Genomic DNA, 17,566 nt, shown 5'->3' on the forward strand with positions numbered 1-17,566 from the left:
CTTAATTTCATGCTCCATTCTATTTTTAGGGAAGTTGCCAGAGGGATTAGTGATAGCCATTTACCCTGGTATCCTGTCAAAAGAGCAGCCAATGCTGTGCGTTCAAGAGAAAGGTATAACACAGCTCAGTCTCATGTCTCTGACTACACATACAAAGAAAGGCAGCAAGGCATCACTAACTAATTGGCCCCAAGAGAAGCTATTGGTAACATTAGCAGAGATTACCTTAGTTTCAGAGTGACATATCTGTAAATTGCAGTACTCATCCAAATTTTTGGATGGGTGTGGGGAGGAGAGCAAACACAGAGTATCTTTCTGTGCTGGCTACAGAGGCAAAACAAAAATGTTATTTGCCATGTTGGCAGAACACGACACAGGCAAGGGAGGATGGGAAAGATAAGGGCCTACATTTGTGTACTGCTCTTTCGAGGTTTGTTTGTGTGCAGGGATTTGTTCAGCACATAAAAAAATGTATGCTCATGAGACGGAGGAGTTCGGGAGGTTAGGAATGGAATGTACCAGTCTGCAACCCTTGTGCCCAAGCAAGAAAATGTTTCAAGAAAATCTTTCACAAACAAGAAGTTCCAGAATGAGCAACGAGCACACAAAGAAAAGGGTTTTTTTTCTCCTCAAGACGACATCAGTGCATTCTTGGGTCAGAGAGTAACAATTCCTTCTTTAGTCTTGTGCACTCACGTGCTCTCTCTTTTTTTTTTTTCCCCCCAAATATAATTCAGCTCATCTCTTAGCAGCAACTTTAGGCACTAAAGGAATCTGGCTTCTTATTCTCTTGTAAAGCACAAGTCCCTTTTGTATCAGCTTATGTTGTTCCAAGCATAGAAAGGTGGGGTTTTTTTGCCACTCCTCCCAAATACCTGTCGCTTTTGTAGGATAAATGGAGCTTAACTTTCAATCTCATAGCTTATGGAAACATTTTTTAATCATCCTTTGTCAAATCAGCTAGCTTCATAGCTGAATTTCTTTCTCCAAACTGTGATCTTCATGATTAGGGGACTGCCTATGAGAGAGCGGTCACATTGAGCTTATATATGTATAGTAGTACAGGTGCAACAAATCACAGAAATCCTTGATCTAGATAAAGCATATGACATTAGTATGAACTATTTCCTGTCCAAAACACCTGTGTTTCTAACCCCCAGGACCTACCACTAAGCTGAAGGGTACGGCTTGGTTCAACCTCAGTTTTCTTTATTGGATAGGGAGTAGCTATTAGCAGAGAGGCAATGAGATGGGGGTCAATACTGCTGTCAGACCTATCAATTTTTAATTTTAATTGCAGTTACTCCCTGTCTATGCCAGCATAAGCAATAAAAGTATCACACACACACACCCCCCCCCCCACAATTAGGTGCCAGTATATTGTAAAACTGCATGTCTTGATTGACCATAATGGAACAATTTGTTTTCCAAAGTACTGAACCTAGTTTCAGTTAAGTGATTTAAAAAATTTAATAAAAATACAGCAGATGGGTTCCAGCAGTAATAATAATTTGTTTCTAAAACCTAGTCATGTGTTTGGAAAAGCATTGCATGGGTCCAGTACAGATATTACTGATTACAGAGAGACATCAGCAAACATAAAATGGAAAGTATGCACTTCTATGGCCATGTGTCTTCCTGCATCTTGCCAGTTTGTCACTTTATTAGAACAGCATATAAAACATTGTCAAAGAAAACAAATAAAGTGGGTCACACTCATCTTGCAGTGTAATAATAGGGAAATGATACTTCGAATGGGCCTTTCTCAGAGTCACTCTGGATGTACACTGTCCCACATCACACAAACTTCCACCAAGGAGACCAACACTAGAATTAGTATGAGAAGCAAAATTGTATCTTTTCTTAGAATAATGTGTTCCAGCTCATCAGAGCGAAGGTCACTGGCAGGGCAACATGGCTTAAGTTGCGGTTCCCTGCTACTTAAACATACAGGCATCTTTCAGACAGGCTTCTAAACTCCCAAAACAAGGATGTGGGGAAGAGTTGAAAATATCAAAGTGGTTTTTTTTTTATTCCCCATGTATCTCAAATACAAAATATGGTAAAAGTGGGGGCTGCTTCGTACTTCCAGAACAAAAATTTTCATACAACTCAGTGACAACTGACACAGCCAACAGCTAAATTCCTTTCGCAGATATTCCAGACTCACAGTTTTAAGTTTAGGGACAACACTGATAGAAATGAACAAAGAAGTTGGCTACAAAAAACAACAGAGGATAACCAGGTATAGTCTAAAACACAAACAAAAAATACCCTACCACAAGCCCCCCCCCCCCCCTCCAAGAAATCTCACATCCCAACACTGTTCTTTCTCTTGCTTTCATTCTGAGTGGGGACTGTATCAGTTTAGGGATCATTCTCACATACATAAGAATTAAAGGTCTGACACCTTGTCCCATAACACAACTAAGCCCCCTTTTGTGAATGAGGTTAGCTCTTCAGCCAAATTTTAGTGATCATAACACACCTCATACACTACTATAGATTTTTATAAAGCTTCTCCAAAGCTTACACAATGTCATCAACTGTTTCCAGATACAAGTATAAGAGCTACTTTGAATTTATTTTTAAAAATAACAAACTTCAGTTTTTTTGTCATTGTAAATGTAAAAATAAACTCGAAAATTCTGGAGAGAGACATAAAAAAATACCAAACAGAAGCCCAGTTTCTTAATTTTTCTCAATGTACATTTGCGTGGTAAGTTTGCAACCATGCCATCAAGAAGGGACACCATGTTGTCAGTGTCCAGCCACTGGTCTGACCACCTGCTCAAAGTCACCAAGAGCCTGATTGTTAGGTGGCCCAGCTGTCCATCCTCTGTAGGTATCAGCGGAAGCACTACTCAAGAACCTGGCCCAAACTGTCCATCCAGTTAACCCTTCTCCTCTCTTCCTCGATTCATAAACAATAGACAAGGCAAAGACTATGGATTAACTCCAGTTTTGATTGTACAGAATTAATGTTATTCTTGATTTAATACATGAACCCCAGTGATAATAGGATCTTCAAATCAGAATGAGCATTTTAAATGCCTCTGCTGTGTCACACTCCACTCTGTTCTTTCATTAGCTTTGTCCACAAGCTCAGGACAGAGTCGGGTGTTTAATAGATATATGCTTAATCTATTATACTGTTTGGTCCCAGAACACTGTGACTTTTAGTTAACTTTGTTTATTACGTTAAAAAAAAAAACACCAAACATTCATTTTTCCCCTTCTGATATCTGGAGGTTTTTAGTGCTAAATTTATATTACAGAGCACACTGAGTACTAAAAAAGTGGAAACATTTTTCATTAATAGCATGCTTTACTGTGATTAGAGAGATAAACCCCATAACCTTTTTGGAGTCCTAAAGATATCATTACTGTTTAACAAGTGCGTTTCAGAGACTGCAGGCAGCAGAATTCGGTAGCTAATAGTAGAGATGTCATATTTTAGACAACTTGTCTTAAGTTTTTAGATGTCTCAATTTACTTGCCTAGTCCAAGGTGGTATATGCACACACTGATTATTTATATGCACACTTGGCTGTGGCCTCCCAAATCACATTTCTAAAAACAGGGTGCAAGTAAGAGTACACACTGCAAACATAACAAAGGTTAATTGAAATCTATTGTCATGGAGATCCCCTGTAATTTCCTGACTCCAAATTTTGTGAAAAAGCCTAAAGGAAAAACAGAAGTGCTTATGAGATGCTGCTGTCATTACTCAGGCAATTACATTAAAATATAGAAGCCAAGTTTCAAACACTGAAGCAAGACTAGAAGTGAGAATGCCTTCATGCCCAACTAAACTGTCCAGAGTACAATTCAGAATACAGTGCATTAGAGCTTTTAAATGACAAATGGAGAGGCTATATTCTAATGAGCTTGACATTTATTAGCAGCGTTCATACTCAAGCAACTCTGAAACAGGCCCCATATAAGTGAAGTCAATCTTAAAACTAAATTATCGTCGTATGGCCACAATCCAAGCTAAAGCTTCTGTTCAGTGATTGTGGGGAAAAAGGAACAAAAAACCCCCATACGTGTAGAAATTACAGCTCTGGTGTGGAATACACATGAATCAGTTTTCTGCAGCTCAATGAAAAACAATCACTCTTAAAGAAAGAAAGCAGCAGAAATAGTGTTGTTCAAGAGCTATAACAGCCTACACTGGACATATTTCATCTGTCTTTTTGTTGAGTGATGACTAGTTAGGCATATTAAGATTGGTATTTTAAAGGGAAATAATTTGGGAATCTGAAAACACCACAGTTAACAGCCTTGAAGCCTACAGCATTTCCTTTTAACAGCTAGAAAAGTCCACCACGTCTTCAGAGACAGGAAAAAATATAAAAAGTTTAAATGAAGGAGAGTTACATTTGTAGTTTATGGAATAGTTTTTTCAAGGAAGACAGATTATTTCTGCTTAAGTTACTAAACTTTTTTTTTTTTTCTTCCACAGAGGACTTACATCTTCACTTTCCTATTGAGCTCACGAGTCTTCATTCACCCACACGAGCTCCTGGCTAAAGTGGGGCAGATCTGCATTAAACAGAAGCAGCAGCTGGAAACGGGGACTGAGGCAGAAAAGGTAAATGAATCATTATGTCCTTCTGTTAGCTGTGCTACTGTCATTTGTTTTCCACTTTCTCCTTCTCATTGTAAAGCTAAATAGAGGATAAAGGATAAATTGTAATTGGCAGCATTGGATGCATTTTTATTTGGGTCCTTTTCCTTTAAGTACTGTTGCCTATTTGATAGCCACAAACATAGATTATGTGCTACCTTACCAGTCAGATACAGTGGCTGGAAATACAACTTTGCTCATGAGCTACAAGTAGGTGCTGTGTACTGAAGCACTGTGCACTGTGTATCTGCTGTGAGACCTGCCCAGCAAGTTGCTTTGCACTTTCGAGCTTTCACCAAGTTAGGTCTTTCTCAAATCTGATTGCCCTTTCTCCAATCACCCTTGCCATCCTGTTAGAGTTGAGTGCTCCACTGGAGGTTATTGGTGGGGTGTTTTAAGTTGGTGTAACATTGAATCAGAAAATTACCTCTCATGAAAATTAAGGGATGCACTACTTAAAATGGTATCCTGTGCTGACACATGTGACTATGCAGTTTTACTACAACTGATTAAACCAAGCTGGGTCAGTTTATGATAACACTTAAATCCATCTAAGTCTCACCGTTATGGAAAGTGTATATTGAAGGGCTTCTGACTGAAATTGAAGTACCAGAATAGTCCAAGCTGCAATGCACATAAGAGTGACAGAAACAAGATTAAATCAGCAAGTATTTAAAGACCTAAATTGTTCAAATCCTTGGCATGTTTTTGATCCATTATTCTATGGTGAGAAATTACATGCTCACATTCCTAATCTTCAGCATGTTGATGGTCCCATTTTGTTTTCTCCCTGGTATATCAGAACTCCGAGTGGGGAGCACAAAACTTAACCCTGTGTTTTGGCAATACAGAGCTTTTCACAGCAATACTGACTTAAGGGCTCTGTTCTCCTTTATTATTCCTGGGGTGCAGTCATATTACATCACAAAATTACTCCACAGGAAAAACTAACCACTTGGTGCAAAATGACTTTCATTCATGTCTTCTGATCTACTTGCCAAATAGCATGTAGCTCATCATATAGGTGCTGGGGAATTCAGGGGGTTGGGGAGAGAAGGTGCAAGGACCACTGCATCCAGCTTTGTACACAGAAGGTGATATCTGTTTCTATTGCCACTGCCAAACTAGGTGATGACTAAGCAACTTCAGACTGATACTCTGTAAATTGTAGTGGTTCCTCAGCAACATGTAAGTAAACAAGAGAGTAGGAACTTGTAAGAGATGCTGGGACCATCTGAAATGTGGAATGAGTAAAACTGACCTGTAGATATATGAAGAGGAAGACTGCTGTCAGTAGCTAGTGTCAGAATATATATGAAATACTTGGATTTAAAAATAATGGGATATAAAATGGAACATTTGCAAATAACAACGCACTTAGGAGATTTTAAAATTAAAACAGTATCTGGGGACTAAATCACCTGGCTGTTTAATATATTAGTAGTATTAAGATAAAATAGTATCGTTCTATCTTTTCAGCAGATGTACTAAAAAAAAATCATGCTTCCACACTGAAATGAAATAGCATTACACCCTAACAACAGGATGTAAAATAGAGCAGCTCATATTCCAAACACCCACACTCTTACACCTTCTGCTGACAATTTGGAAATGGGCCTACAGGAAAACCAACAAACATCAGGGTGACAATACAACATGAGTGTTTGGGAGGCTGCTTTTAATTTACATGCTTTGCTGGTTGCTTTTTCTGTTATGGCCTTGATCCCTTCCTACCCCCTTGATATAATCTGTGTTTTTTTTCCTGCCCACTAAACACAAAATTCTTGAAAAGCACTACATGAAATTCTGACATCCTTCTCAAATGAGTACTTTACTGTTCTCTACTGCAAGCACCTATATGTTTTACAGAATAATTTTGGCCACTAGCATTTGCAAGCATTTGTTTTTTCTGTCTTGCAACAAATAAAAGCTCATTTCACTTGCAGCATAGAAATTCTTGACTCAAGACACTCTCAGTATTTACAGTTGTAACCCATTAATGTATGATCAGCTACCAGTACCTTCTAATTAAGTGGGTCTGTAACAGGAAATAGCTGGTGGCAAAAGTAGTTAAAGCAGCTCTGATCATTTCTGATAGTTTGCTTATGCAAATCTCTTCAGACAAGAAGGTGGCTGACTCGTAGCCTGGATAGTGTCTGAACTGAAAAAGTGGCAAGGAGCCAGGTTTTGAGGTTATGCACCACAATACATAGAATTCCTTTGTTTTTGACAGTCCTGACTAGCCAAAGAGTCCTATAGAAAACAACTCGGAGAAAAGTGGATTAATAAGAAAAACGCTCTGGGATGTCTTGGAGCCTGCTTAGAGTCTTTCTGGCCACTCATAACAAGGACGGGTTTCACAGTTTAAGACATCAATTATAATATACAAGTCAGTAGTTAAGCTTGACCATAAAGGATAAAATTTAACTCTATAGGCGTATTAGAGATTGGAAGGACCTAAGCAAGATTGTCACAGAAAAAAGTACTTGTATAGTGTTATTCAAGTGGAAAAACCTGTTGTTAAAACTGTGGTGCATTATTTCTGCAGCTTGAGGGTATTTTTTAAATCAAAATTTCAAGTAGTAAGAAATAAAAAGAGAAGTTAATTTCTACTAAAGCTTGTCTTGTCTGTCTTGGAATATATCAGTCCCTTCAAAAATTATGATTTCCCTATTTTTTGTTGCCACTAAGTTCTCCTCCTAAAAACCAAAAATCAAAATAGTATTCACTCTCTTCCTACAAGTACAGTACTGCCATTGCCCTCCTTTCTAATTGATAGCTGTTTCTCAGTCCTGTCTGTCTTGTCTCTTGCAGAACAGTGCTGATCCACAGTACTTAAATCAATAGAAGTATTTTGCTTCTCAAATAAATATTTATGGGAGAAGTATTCCGATAGATTCCAGAGAACTCTGTGTCAGGCCTCACAGGGGGAGCCCGACATTTGGAGTAGGACTACAGAAGAAGTAGGTTGGTAGGTTTATTGCAACCATGACAAAAAGAAAAATATGTACTGCTACCCACATATCTGTGTGATTTCTATCTAGGTTATCACAAATTATGTGCATCAAGCCTGTCATGCTGCCTTGGGTTTCATCACAGTGCACGTGAAACAGGAATCTCATGGTTTGCTATACTGATGGTTTTTTAGTGTTGCTATCAGAAAACGTACTGTATTTTCAGGAGCATTAAAAACATTTGCTAAAACATTAAGCTTTTTCCACGCCTGAAGAGTAATTACATGAGGAGTAATATGGTTTACAATTTGTGTTGCAACAGATGCCTAGCTTTCTATTGTGAAGGAAGCAAACCCTAGCAACTCATGAGTAGATACATGAGATGGAAAGTAAGTCTTCATACGGAGATAATTGTCATGGCCAAAGAAAGGATTTTGGAACCTTCCTGCCCCCATCCCTCCTTTTTCAGTTTCAATAGTTAAAAAGAAAGGATAGTCAGGATAATTAATACCAAAAACCAGTTCCATAGCAACTTTTGATAGACAGAAGAGGAGAAGGCATGTATCTATTAACCTTAATTGAATGGAAGCACACTGGCTGGCTAATTAATTCTCTATCATCACCTACAGATTATTCTTTTAATAATGTCAGGCTCTGTGCATTTCTTAACTAAGAAGTATAAATTGTCTTTTCCCCAAGGCAGACAAAAATGGAAGTTTGGAGGATAGACAGCTATAATCTGGAACTCTGTCCTACATTGCTTAGAAATACCTTGAACCTGGGAGTCCACAGAAGCAGCATTGGCAGAAATGGCTTTGCAGGAATGCCTGCTGCTGGCAAAGAGAATAGTGATGTTTTCTTTTTGCCCTCACTGTCCAACTTTTCTGTGCTTCTCTCACTAGCAGGATCAATTAAATGCTATCAATAAACACAGCTAGGAAAAGCGTGCTAGCAGAGCACAATTTGCAGTTCTGAAAAAACAGCAAGAAAATTCCCTTCAGACTTACAAGGAACACTGGCTCATTTTCCAATTGAGGATTCAAGGGTGCATTGTTTAACTTTGAATTTCTTATTAATCAGTATTAATGTTCCCACTGATTATATACCAGTGAGATGTAAAAAAAGTTAAAATAGCTTAGTTTGGTTGGCTTTTGGTTTTGATTAAATAAATTGGGATGTACTATGATCAGATGAAGTTTTGGCAGAAGTTCCTATCAATTCTTGGAAGACATTCTCTATTTGTCTTAAAATAAAATACAGCAATTTCCTGTAGTGACACATGCTAAGTCATCTTCTGTAGCCCCTAAGAGGCTGAGAGTGCAATGAGGAAAGTGCCTTGCGCATGGGGAGAAGGAACTGCCGTGTAGTGGGACTAGTGGGACAAGTAGGGAGGTAAATACAAATGAAAACATCCTTTTTCCTCAGTGCATCACAAGTTGGGGTGGAGGATAAATAGAGCCTGAATCACGTTTTGATTCTTCTTGTTCATTAAAAGCATTCTTAGCACTCACACTCCCAATTTTCTAATAGTGCTTCCTTTGATTTACTGATGCTGCTCTCTATTGCTATGACAGTGGAGTAATTGGCATCCAATTCAGGTCTAATCGGTGAAAAGCCTTAGAAGATTCACGGGTAACAGAAGAACTTAGAAAATAGCTCTCCTTCCCCTTTCTGTGGTTGATAGCTTTTTGAATAAGAGCCAGTACTTTTTATTTCAAAGTCCATTTTGATTTAGGTGTCATGGAGAGAACACACACATCTTTCCTGTCATTTATTTTAATATACAGCTCAATCTGGAGGGTCTGATAAATTCTGTAGAACAAAAATGTCTTTGTGAACATTTCTCATGAAAGATGCTTGGTAGAGTGCTGCGGTCTGTATGCATTTGAATTCAAACACTAAGGTGCTGCTTCCTCAGATGGCATAAATCAGCTTAAGCCCCATTGACTTCAGTCAAATAAGTCACAAATTATTCTGTCATCTTCCTGGCTTTATACAACTAACCTTGAAAATATCTTCAAAGTGTTTGGTAAGAGATGTTACCAAGCTATCATGAAAGGAGGCAAAATCATACTATTTAGGAAACTGGCTCAGAGTTAAATATGTTCTTTTTTATCCCCTTTACATGCTTGTAGTGCAAAGTATTTTCAAGGGTGTCTCTAGTTTGATGTGAACCTTCATCAGCTAATTTACTCTGCAGTCAGAAAGGTCTACAGTCAGTAATCAACTCATTGTTTCTTTCTAGGCAAAGCTAAAGTCCTTCGCTGCCAAAATCATTCAGCTCCTGAAGGAATGGACTGAAACTTTCCCCTATGATTTCCAAGATGAAAAATCCATGAAAGAGTTGAAAGAGATTGCTCATCGGATCACACAATGTGATGAGGTAGGGGTGGGGGAGGAAAAAACCCCATGAAGTGGTAAAGCAATATTTGTCAACCTTTATATACAGTTTATCATATTATATACAAACCTGCATGCAGTATTTTCTAAATGGACTATGGCAGCAGTTGCTAAGCTGTCAGTGTAACTACAGGACACAGACTGAGAGATTAACTTGATGGCCCAATAGCAGAAACTGTCTATGTATAGTCACCAAGTGTAAAAGAGGCAAAACAGTCATGACAATATGAAAAAGGGATGTGGTGCAGAAGGAGAAAAGAAAAAACAGTGACTGTAATGGCACAGTACAGTTAACTTTCATATGAATTATGTACCATCCTTTGTTACTACTCTGTATGTCTTAAGTCCTGCGATTCATATCAACCAGTTGTATCAAATGTACTCTTGCTCAAGGTGAAGATGCGTATTATTTGATAGTTACTAACAATACTAAGCAACTATTTTGTTGCCATGCTTCAGGTGACATGCACAATATTTCCATAAAGAAAGTTATATTTGAGCTCTACTAGCTAGTCAATCAGCAGTCTGAACAGCTGTGAGTTTCCTGCCTCCGAAGAAACAAGACCTCATAAAAGCTTTTTTAAAGCAAGCAGATAAATCAAATTCAAATAAAACAAGAGCTGTTACTTTTCTGTTCAATTGGTTATTGGTTTGGTTTTGTGGGGTTTTTTTCCCCAACACACACAAAGCCTACACTTTTTTTCTCATTGGGAAGTCACTGTAACTACCAATAGACAGAAGGAAGGATATAATCAAGAACTGCAAAGGAATTAATTGTAAAGTGTTTGTACGAACGTCAAGGCTTACTTATATAGAAGCTTCTCCTTGTTTTTAAAGCCACAACTTCAAGATATTTTTGAGAACAAGTAGCAGGAAATGGAAAAACAATTGTATTGTGTGTTTGTGTTGATTCAAGTCAGAGAAAATGAAAAACAACAGGTTTGACAGCACTGCTAAATCAGTGATAGGACACAATACAATTAGGTTTTACCAAGTCAAAAGGAAGTATATCAGTTTTGTTGCATCAGCAACAAATTTACCTGGATGCTACTATGAAACATTAGTGCCTTAGTAGGAGAGGAAAAAAGAAACAGGATTATAATATGCCTTTTATTCCTATTGTAGACAAGGGTGAAGAGGTGTATGTTGGTAGAGAAGGTAGTGTGAAAGGGGACTTGGCAGAGGTTTTATTCAGCATGTGTATCTTAGTATTTAATTTGTCTATTACTTTGAACTAGAAAGAAGTTGTGTCCTTTCTTCCTCTTCCCCTTCCCCCCCACTCTATTATATATGAATAAATTATCATTTGAGAAAAACACATCTTCATGGAATGGCTCAGTGCTCTGGTGTCTGAGGCATCTGATGACATCCATTAATTCCATATCACCACGTTTATCACCTTAATAAGGCTACAAGTCAAGTTTCATCAGTGGAGAGCTATGCCACATCTGACCTATAGGAAACATAATCTGACACTGGCAAAAAACACCTCCTGCTCTCAGTATTTGTTACCACAAGAAATTACCCATACTGTGCTTCAACAAGGGATTATAGTAATGTTTTAGGGTTTTATTTTGTATTTTAAATCTTCCAAATTCCTTTAGGACAATATTCTCCATACATAGGATATAAAGTCAACTGAGAACTCGCACAAAGCAGTCAGGTGCCTGTCCTAGTGATATCAGCTACAAAACAGCTATAGCTACAGCGAGGGTTGCGCCCCAGAGGAAGTACAGATATCTTGTTTGAACTCAAACAAGGACAGATTATTGTACACTCACTGACTTATTTGCCAGAGTTGTAAGAAAATTTAGGGTAAGGCTAGTAATGAAAAGAAACTGCTAAAACTCTAAAGGGCATTTGTCTAAGTATTAAGATGCTAATAAATTCACAATAACTTCAGCAAGCCATAGTTTTCCATGTCACTGCAGTTTCTTTGTTCACTTTCACAAAATACCTGTGATAGTCTCACCTGCCTTCAAGTTTGGTTCTCTGTGATCCATATCTAGAAAGTCTTCTTCCCCCCAGACACATGGGTGTCAGGCATAGCGGCTGAAGTAAAATGATTTACAATGGAAAGCTCAACATACCAGAGAGGAGAATTAGCACTTTATTTTAGTCCCCCCACCATGCTCCTCTGGCATTTCTGAACACTTGTAGCACAATATCAGAAATGGCACCAGCCAGCTGCTGTTCAGCCGTAATCCAGTTGCCTCAAGATGAGCTACGCTGCCTTCATCTTTTCATTTTATTTCACTTGGGAGTCAGATTATTGCCTTATAAAGCAACATTCTGACACTATTACTGCTTAATTATAGCATGCAGTATACAAGTATTTGGTAGTCATCGTCTCTCACACCTGCTACATAATTTCAGTCATCACTGCACATTAGTGGCTTCATTGAATGATCACAGATTCATTGCGGTTCTTTCTAGTATATCTAGCTGACTGGCAGAAACGAACACCTGAGGTTGTAAACTAACAGTTAAACCTTGTGGCTAACTTCAAGACAAATAATTTGCATGGAAACAAGAGAATAGTTGTGTAGGAAAGAGGAGAAGGACTGTCTTTGGTAGAATTATTTTTTCCAGCAGCAGGAAGAACAGGGTCAGAGAACTTGGGATATTTAAAGCAGGAAGAGGAATAGAGGAGTAGGAAAGTGATCAAGTTAGCTTTTTCCAGTTGATCTCAGAAAAATGTCTGTAGGATACAAACAATCAATGGCAAAATTCAGCATGCCTTAGTTTTCAAAACACTGAGATTATCTTTATTTCTGTGGCTTTACCATGGAAGATCTATGTATCCTTATAGATATTATAGTTACCTGATGAACAGAAAGGTATTTTGGTTGTTCAAGAACATGTTGTATATTTTGCTTATACCTAAATCTTTGGATGCTGTAGTTGTTCAGAGCCAAGCCAGGGTATTTTAGGGATATATTCCTGGGCATAGTGTGATTTCCCTGGATTCTGCCTGCGCTAGACAGACTTGATCATCATTGGGTCTGATCAGAATGAGAAGGAGCTTTTTGGCACTTGGTACACAAGAGAGTCCAAGATGCTTTGTGCAAGAAATGCAACCACCTTTCACTGTACCCACTTTTAAGCTGTTTACATGGATACCTTTGAAATGGGGTACTAGCCAAAAATTGCCTCAAGGACAGACCAGCCAAGCAAGTGAAACAGCTGACAGTGCAGGCAGGCATAACAATGTCATTATGAAGCTTTGTGGGCAGCTAGGACAAGTTCATTTGTCACAGGATGATCAGATCAGGTAAGATGAAAGAAAATGGATAATAGGCATTTATTTTTCTCAGTCAGAAATTCTTTGGTGATCTGTGTCTGCAAGAGCTAAAGATTTTAGCAGTCATTGTTTCTGCCTTTTGCTTAGGAAAATGGAACAATGAAAAAGATCATTAGCCAGATGACACAGAATCTCCTCATGGCCCTCTCTACACGGAGCCAGTACCAGGAAATCAGAGAGAAATTCCGGCAACCTGTTACCGACAAAGGCACCATCCTCAAAACCAAGCCACAGTCAACTCAAAAGGACATCCTGAGTGTGTGCTGTGACCCTCTGATCTTGGCACAGCAGCTGACTTACATTGAACTGGTGAGACACTCATTTGTGTGAATTATTTCATTTTCCATTTACTAAATATTAATATGCTCATGAATATGAATTTTGCTCTGGCTTCACTGAAAGCCTTCAGTATTTTGAATCAAAAAATACCAAGTAATGAACAAGAACAATTAGGTACACTGATAATAACCATCACACACAGCTACATTGTAGGAAGATGAAGGTTACCAAAACATTCTTCTAACTTTGGCTTTATTGATGTATTTTTCACTGAATTCCCTGTTTGTCTGTACAGTGACTATCTCTCATCTCTCTAAACACAGGAAAGGGTGAGCAACATTTACCCAGAGGATCTGATGCAGATTGTCAGCCACATGGACTCCCTGGATAATCACAAGGTACAAGAAGGGTATGGAGGGAAAAAGAAACAATTTTCTAACCTTCTTTAAGCTCATGCCTTAAAAAATATACAGCAAGATTTTATCAAGATATGAAAAGGAAGCTTATCCTTTGGTATGATGAGTTGATATAGGATAGAATTAACACGTAGCCTGTTGTCTTGCAGTGCCGAGGTGATGTGACCAAAACCTACAATTTGGAGGCCTATGACAATTGGTTCAATTGTCTCAGCATGCTGGTGGCTACAGAGATTTGTCGGGTAAGTATTTGCAGAAAACAAGATAACAAAGTGATCCTGGACTTAAGGACAAGAGGCAGGCAGTGGTCTAATAGACATTTAAACATTAGCAGTGCAATTAAAGAAAATGGCATTACTCAAGCATTAAATTTGTTGCATGCTTATATGCTTAAGGTTCATGGCTATGTTTGACTTTGCATATATTCTCTAGTTTTGTATAGCTTCCACAGTAACATTAGACATGCAGTGATATGGAGCTTGTGTGGAGTTTGAGTTAGGAGCTCTTTTGGATTTTTTTTTTTTTAATACATCCATAAAGTCTCAAAGATACTCATCTTTAAATGCAGATCTACTAATAAACAGCCGTCCTTCCGCTGCATTTAGATATCATTAGCACTGTCATATATTTATTTTTGCTGCAGAAAAATCGTGAATAAGCTTCCTTCAGTCTGGTAAGAAAGTGGACTACTGGAGAGGTTGAAAAAAAAAGAGAGAACAGCTGTATTAGAAGTTAAAGTAACTTCTATTGTATAATAAGCAAAGAAATGGAAGGTATACTGTGCAGGAAACACTTTTTTTTTTTTTTTTATGTGTATTTTCTGTCTTTTTAGATTCGTATTAATATGCCCCTGTTCTAGCAAATGGAAAATTTTCTTTCTATTCCTGCTGGGTCAGTAGTCCTTCAGTGGAAATCCAGATGCCTACTGCAGTTTCATGAAGTCAGATATATTGATCTTTTTTAAATTTCTGCAAGAGCAGGACATCTTATTTCAAAAATACACTAAGACATCTTCCTGAGCTGTCTGGTGTGGCTAATACTGGTAAACGGGTCAAGCAAAAGGTTTTAGCATACCAAAGGCTAAGCTAAGCCATTGACTACTGAACCATTTTCTTCTGATACAACACAGAAATTCAAGTACTTAGGCCAGAGGGTTTGGTTTGTTGTTTGGTTTTTTTTTTTTAAAAAAAAGGCAATTTCCTGGTGAATTCCCTGCATTCACTACTCAGGAGCCATTTTTGCATAAGACAGACCAAACTTCTAAGTGTGGGAAAGATTTTGATGAATGAATGTAATCTAGGCAAAAGTACTAGCTAAAACAAAAAAAAAAAAAAAAAAAAAAAGAGAGAGAAAGACTGATAGCTTTTGAAAACAAGTTTTGGAGACAGTGCTATATATTAATTTTACTTTGCCATTTATAAAAGAATCTGCAAAGCAGATGTTCAACACCACTTGCTAGATCCTTTCCATGTTTGCTTGAGTGGGAATCTGTAGAATCTGTATATTTGATCATTATCACTACCTGGTTCTCTAGAGGTCATTTAAGAGTATACACAGTAAAATGAGAAAATCAGGACATGGCGATTGTTCCCTCTCTCGTTCAGGTTACATGTCCCTGGTCTTAAGTCCACTGCTTTCCTCCGTTCTTCAGAGGTTTAACTTTTTTTCATATATTCTTCCTGATAGCAGCTTCATGTTACCTCCCTTTTCCAGTAACAGGAAATTGCTCAAAGTCTCTAGGTTGTATATAGAGGATTCTCTCAGTCATTGAACTTTATGTATAAACAAAAATTTACACTTCCCCACAACTAGACAAATAATTGATAGTAGTGCCAAATACTTCTGCTATTTTATTAAAAATTAATCTTGGCAAAATACCCCCAGGCCTATATCATCATAAGATTTAGCTGGATAAAGTCTTGAAATGTCTATTCAATCAACCTGTTAAAATGCCTTTGACTGAACATCCCATCCAAAATTCAGGCCACCACTTCCCTCTTAACAGACCTTGTTTTTTGTCAGGTTGTAAAGAAAAAGCAGCGCACAAGAATAGTAGAATTTTTCATTGATGTGGCAAGAGAGTGCTTCAATATTGGAAACTTCAACTCAATGATGGCTATTATCTGTGAGTATCCTTAACACAGATGACAAAAGGCACTCCATTTTACAACCTGACTGGCAAGATATGTTCGTACTGGCTGTAAATTGGCTGACCATGTCAGCATGCACACTTCTGCAGGGACAGATTAATGGGTGGGTGGGAAAGCATTAGCTACAACTTCTGTTTGTTAAGATGAAATGCCTTTCAGAATGTGTGGTGCTGATACATAAAGAGTTATGTTAGCCCTATATTTTTTCAACTCTATTGTTTGTTTCTTTGTCTTGTCTCTCTCCATTCAGCTGGCATGAACTTGAGTCCTGTAGCGCGGCTAAAGAAAACTTGGTCCAAGGTCAAAACAGCCAAATTTGATGTTTTAGAGGTATGTATAAAGTTTAGACTTCATACAGAAATCTGCCAAATAGTTTCATCCAAACCTCTGCTGTGGAATTATGAAGTCAGGGATCACAGATTCACTTCTTGCATTGGTCACTAGCATACAAGCATTAGGGAGATAATTTCCTGAATTTCAGACTCCCTGCTTACATGCAAAGAGAAGTGGATGCAAGTTTTCTTGAGGCTATTTCTTCCTACCATTTTTTTCCAATTTAACATTAAGGTAGTTTTCATACAATGCTATTTTGCTACCCCTAAAACTAATTAGAGTACTCCATCTAGTGGAGATCTAAATGAAAACAAAACTTAACTGAAATCATCATCAGAAAGATTGGTGAGAGCAAGTTACAATTTTGTTTTTTTCTGATAGTCATTTACCATTTGCTTTCAGTCTTCCATTAACCACTGAAGCAAAGCATAGATGTAAAGCCAGTACAGAACTCTCCTTTTAAACAAGATAGAAAAACCTGAACCCAGACCTGATCAGTATAAGGTACTCTATCTTGAAAGCTTAAAAAGGGGCCCAACAAATTCATAAAGAATGAACTTTCTGATGGTTAGATCAAAGCTTTTTATTTTTAGGAAAGTTATATTACTTGACTGCCTTTTCGCCCCCCATAAAAACAGCATCACATGGATCCATCCAGCAACTTTTGTAATTACCGCACAGCCCTGCAAGGAGCAGCACAGCGATCTCAGACTGCCAACAGCAATCGAGAGAAAATAGTCATCCCAGTTTTCAACCTGTTTATTAAAGATATCTACTTTCTTCACAAAATACACACGAACCGCTTGCCCAATGGGCAGATAAACTTCAAGGTAGGACTTTGCTATTATAGAAACGGTAATGCTAGTTAAACATTGTACATTGCCAGTTTTGAACTTCTAGTTCATTATATTACCAATTCCTTCAGCATTTCTATGATCTAGACATAAAGCAATATCATTATCTAGGGGAAATGATCTCACCAAACCTTTGTGAAAGCTAACATTTGCAGTTGCCATGTTTATATTATGTATCCAGCAAATCCACAATTGCATCTACAGAAGCGAATCCATAAAACTGCTGGAATGTAATTGCCTTCA

The 17,566-nt window shown here is 37.9% G+C and overlaps 1 protein-coding gene across 5 annotated transcripts in view; it reads left to right on the top strand.

The window, feature by feature from the left end:
* The window catches only part of RASGEF1A (RasGEF domain family member 1A), a 187,497-nt gene that overhangs the window by 164,649 nt on the left and 5,282 nt on the right, over positions 1-17,566 (top strand). For all 5 annotated transcript variants that reach the window (XM_074907102.1, XM_074907106.1, XM_074907105.1 and 2 more), the window contains 8 exons: positions 4,469-4,597; positions 9,833-9,970; positions 13,379-13,600; positions 13,894-13,968; positions 14,136-14,228; positions 16,009-16,111; positions 16,387-16,466; positions 17,108-17,299. In XM_074907102.1, coding sequence (XP_074763203.1) covers positions 4,469-4,597; positions 9,833-9,970; positions 13,379-13,600; positions 13,894-13,968; positions 14,136-14,228; positions 16,009-16,111; positions 16,387-16,466; positions 17,108-17,299 — 1,032 coding nt within the window. The remainder of the gene's footprint in view (positions 1-4,468; positions 4,598-9,832; positions 9,971-13,378; positions 13,601-13,893; positions 13,969-14,135; positions 14,229-16,008; positions 16,112-16,386; positions 16,467-17,107; positions 17,300-17,566) is intronic.

This window comes from Athene noctua, chromosome 5, assembly GCF_965140245.1.
Source record: "Athene noctua chromosome 5, bAthNoc1.hap1.1, whole genome shotgun sequence".
NCBI classification, from domain to species: Eukaryota; Metazoa; Chordata; class Aves; order Strigiformes; family Strigidae; genus Athene; species Athene noctua.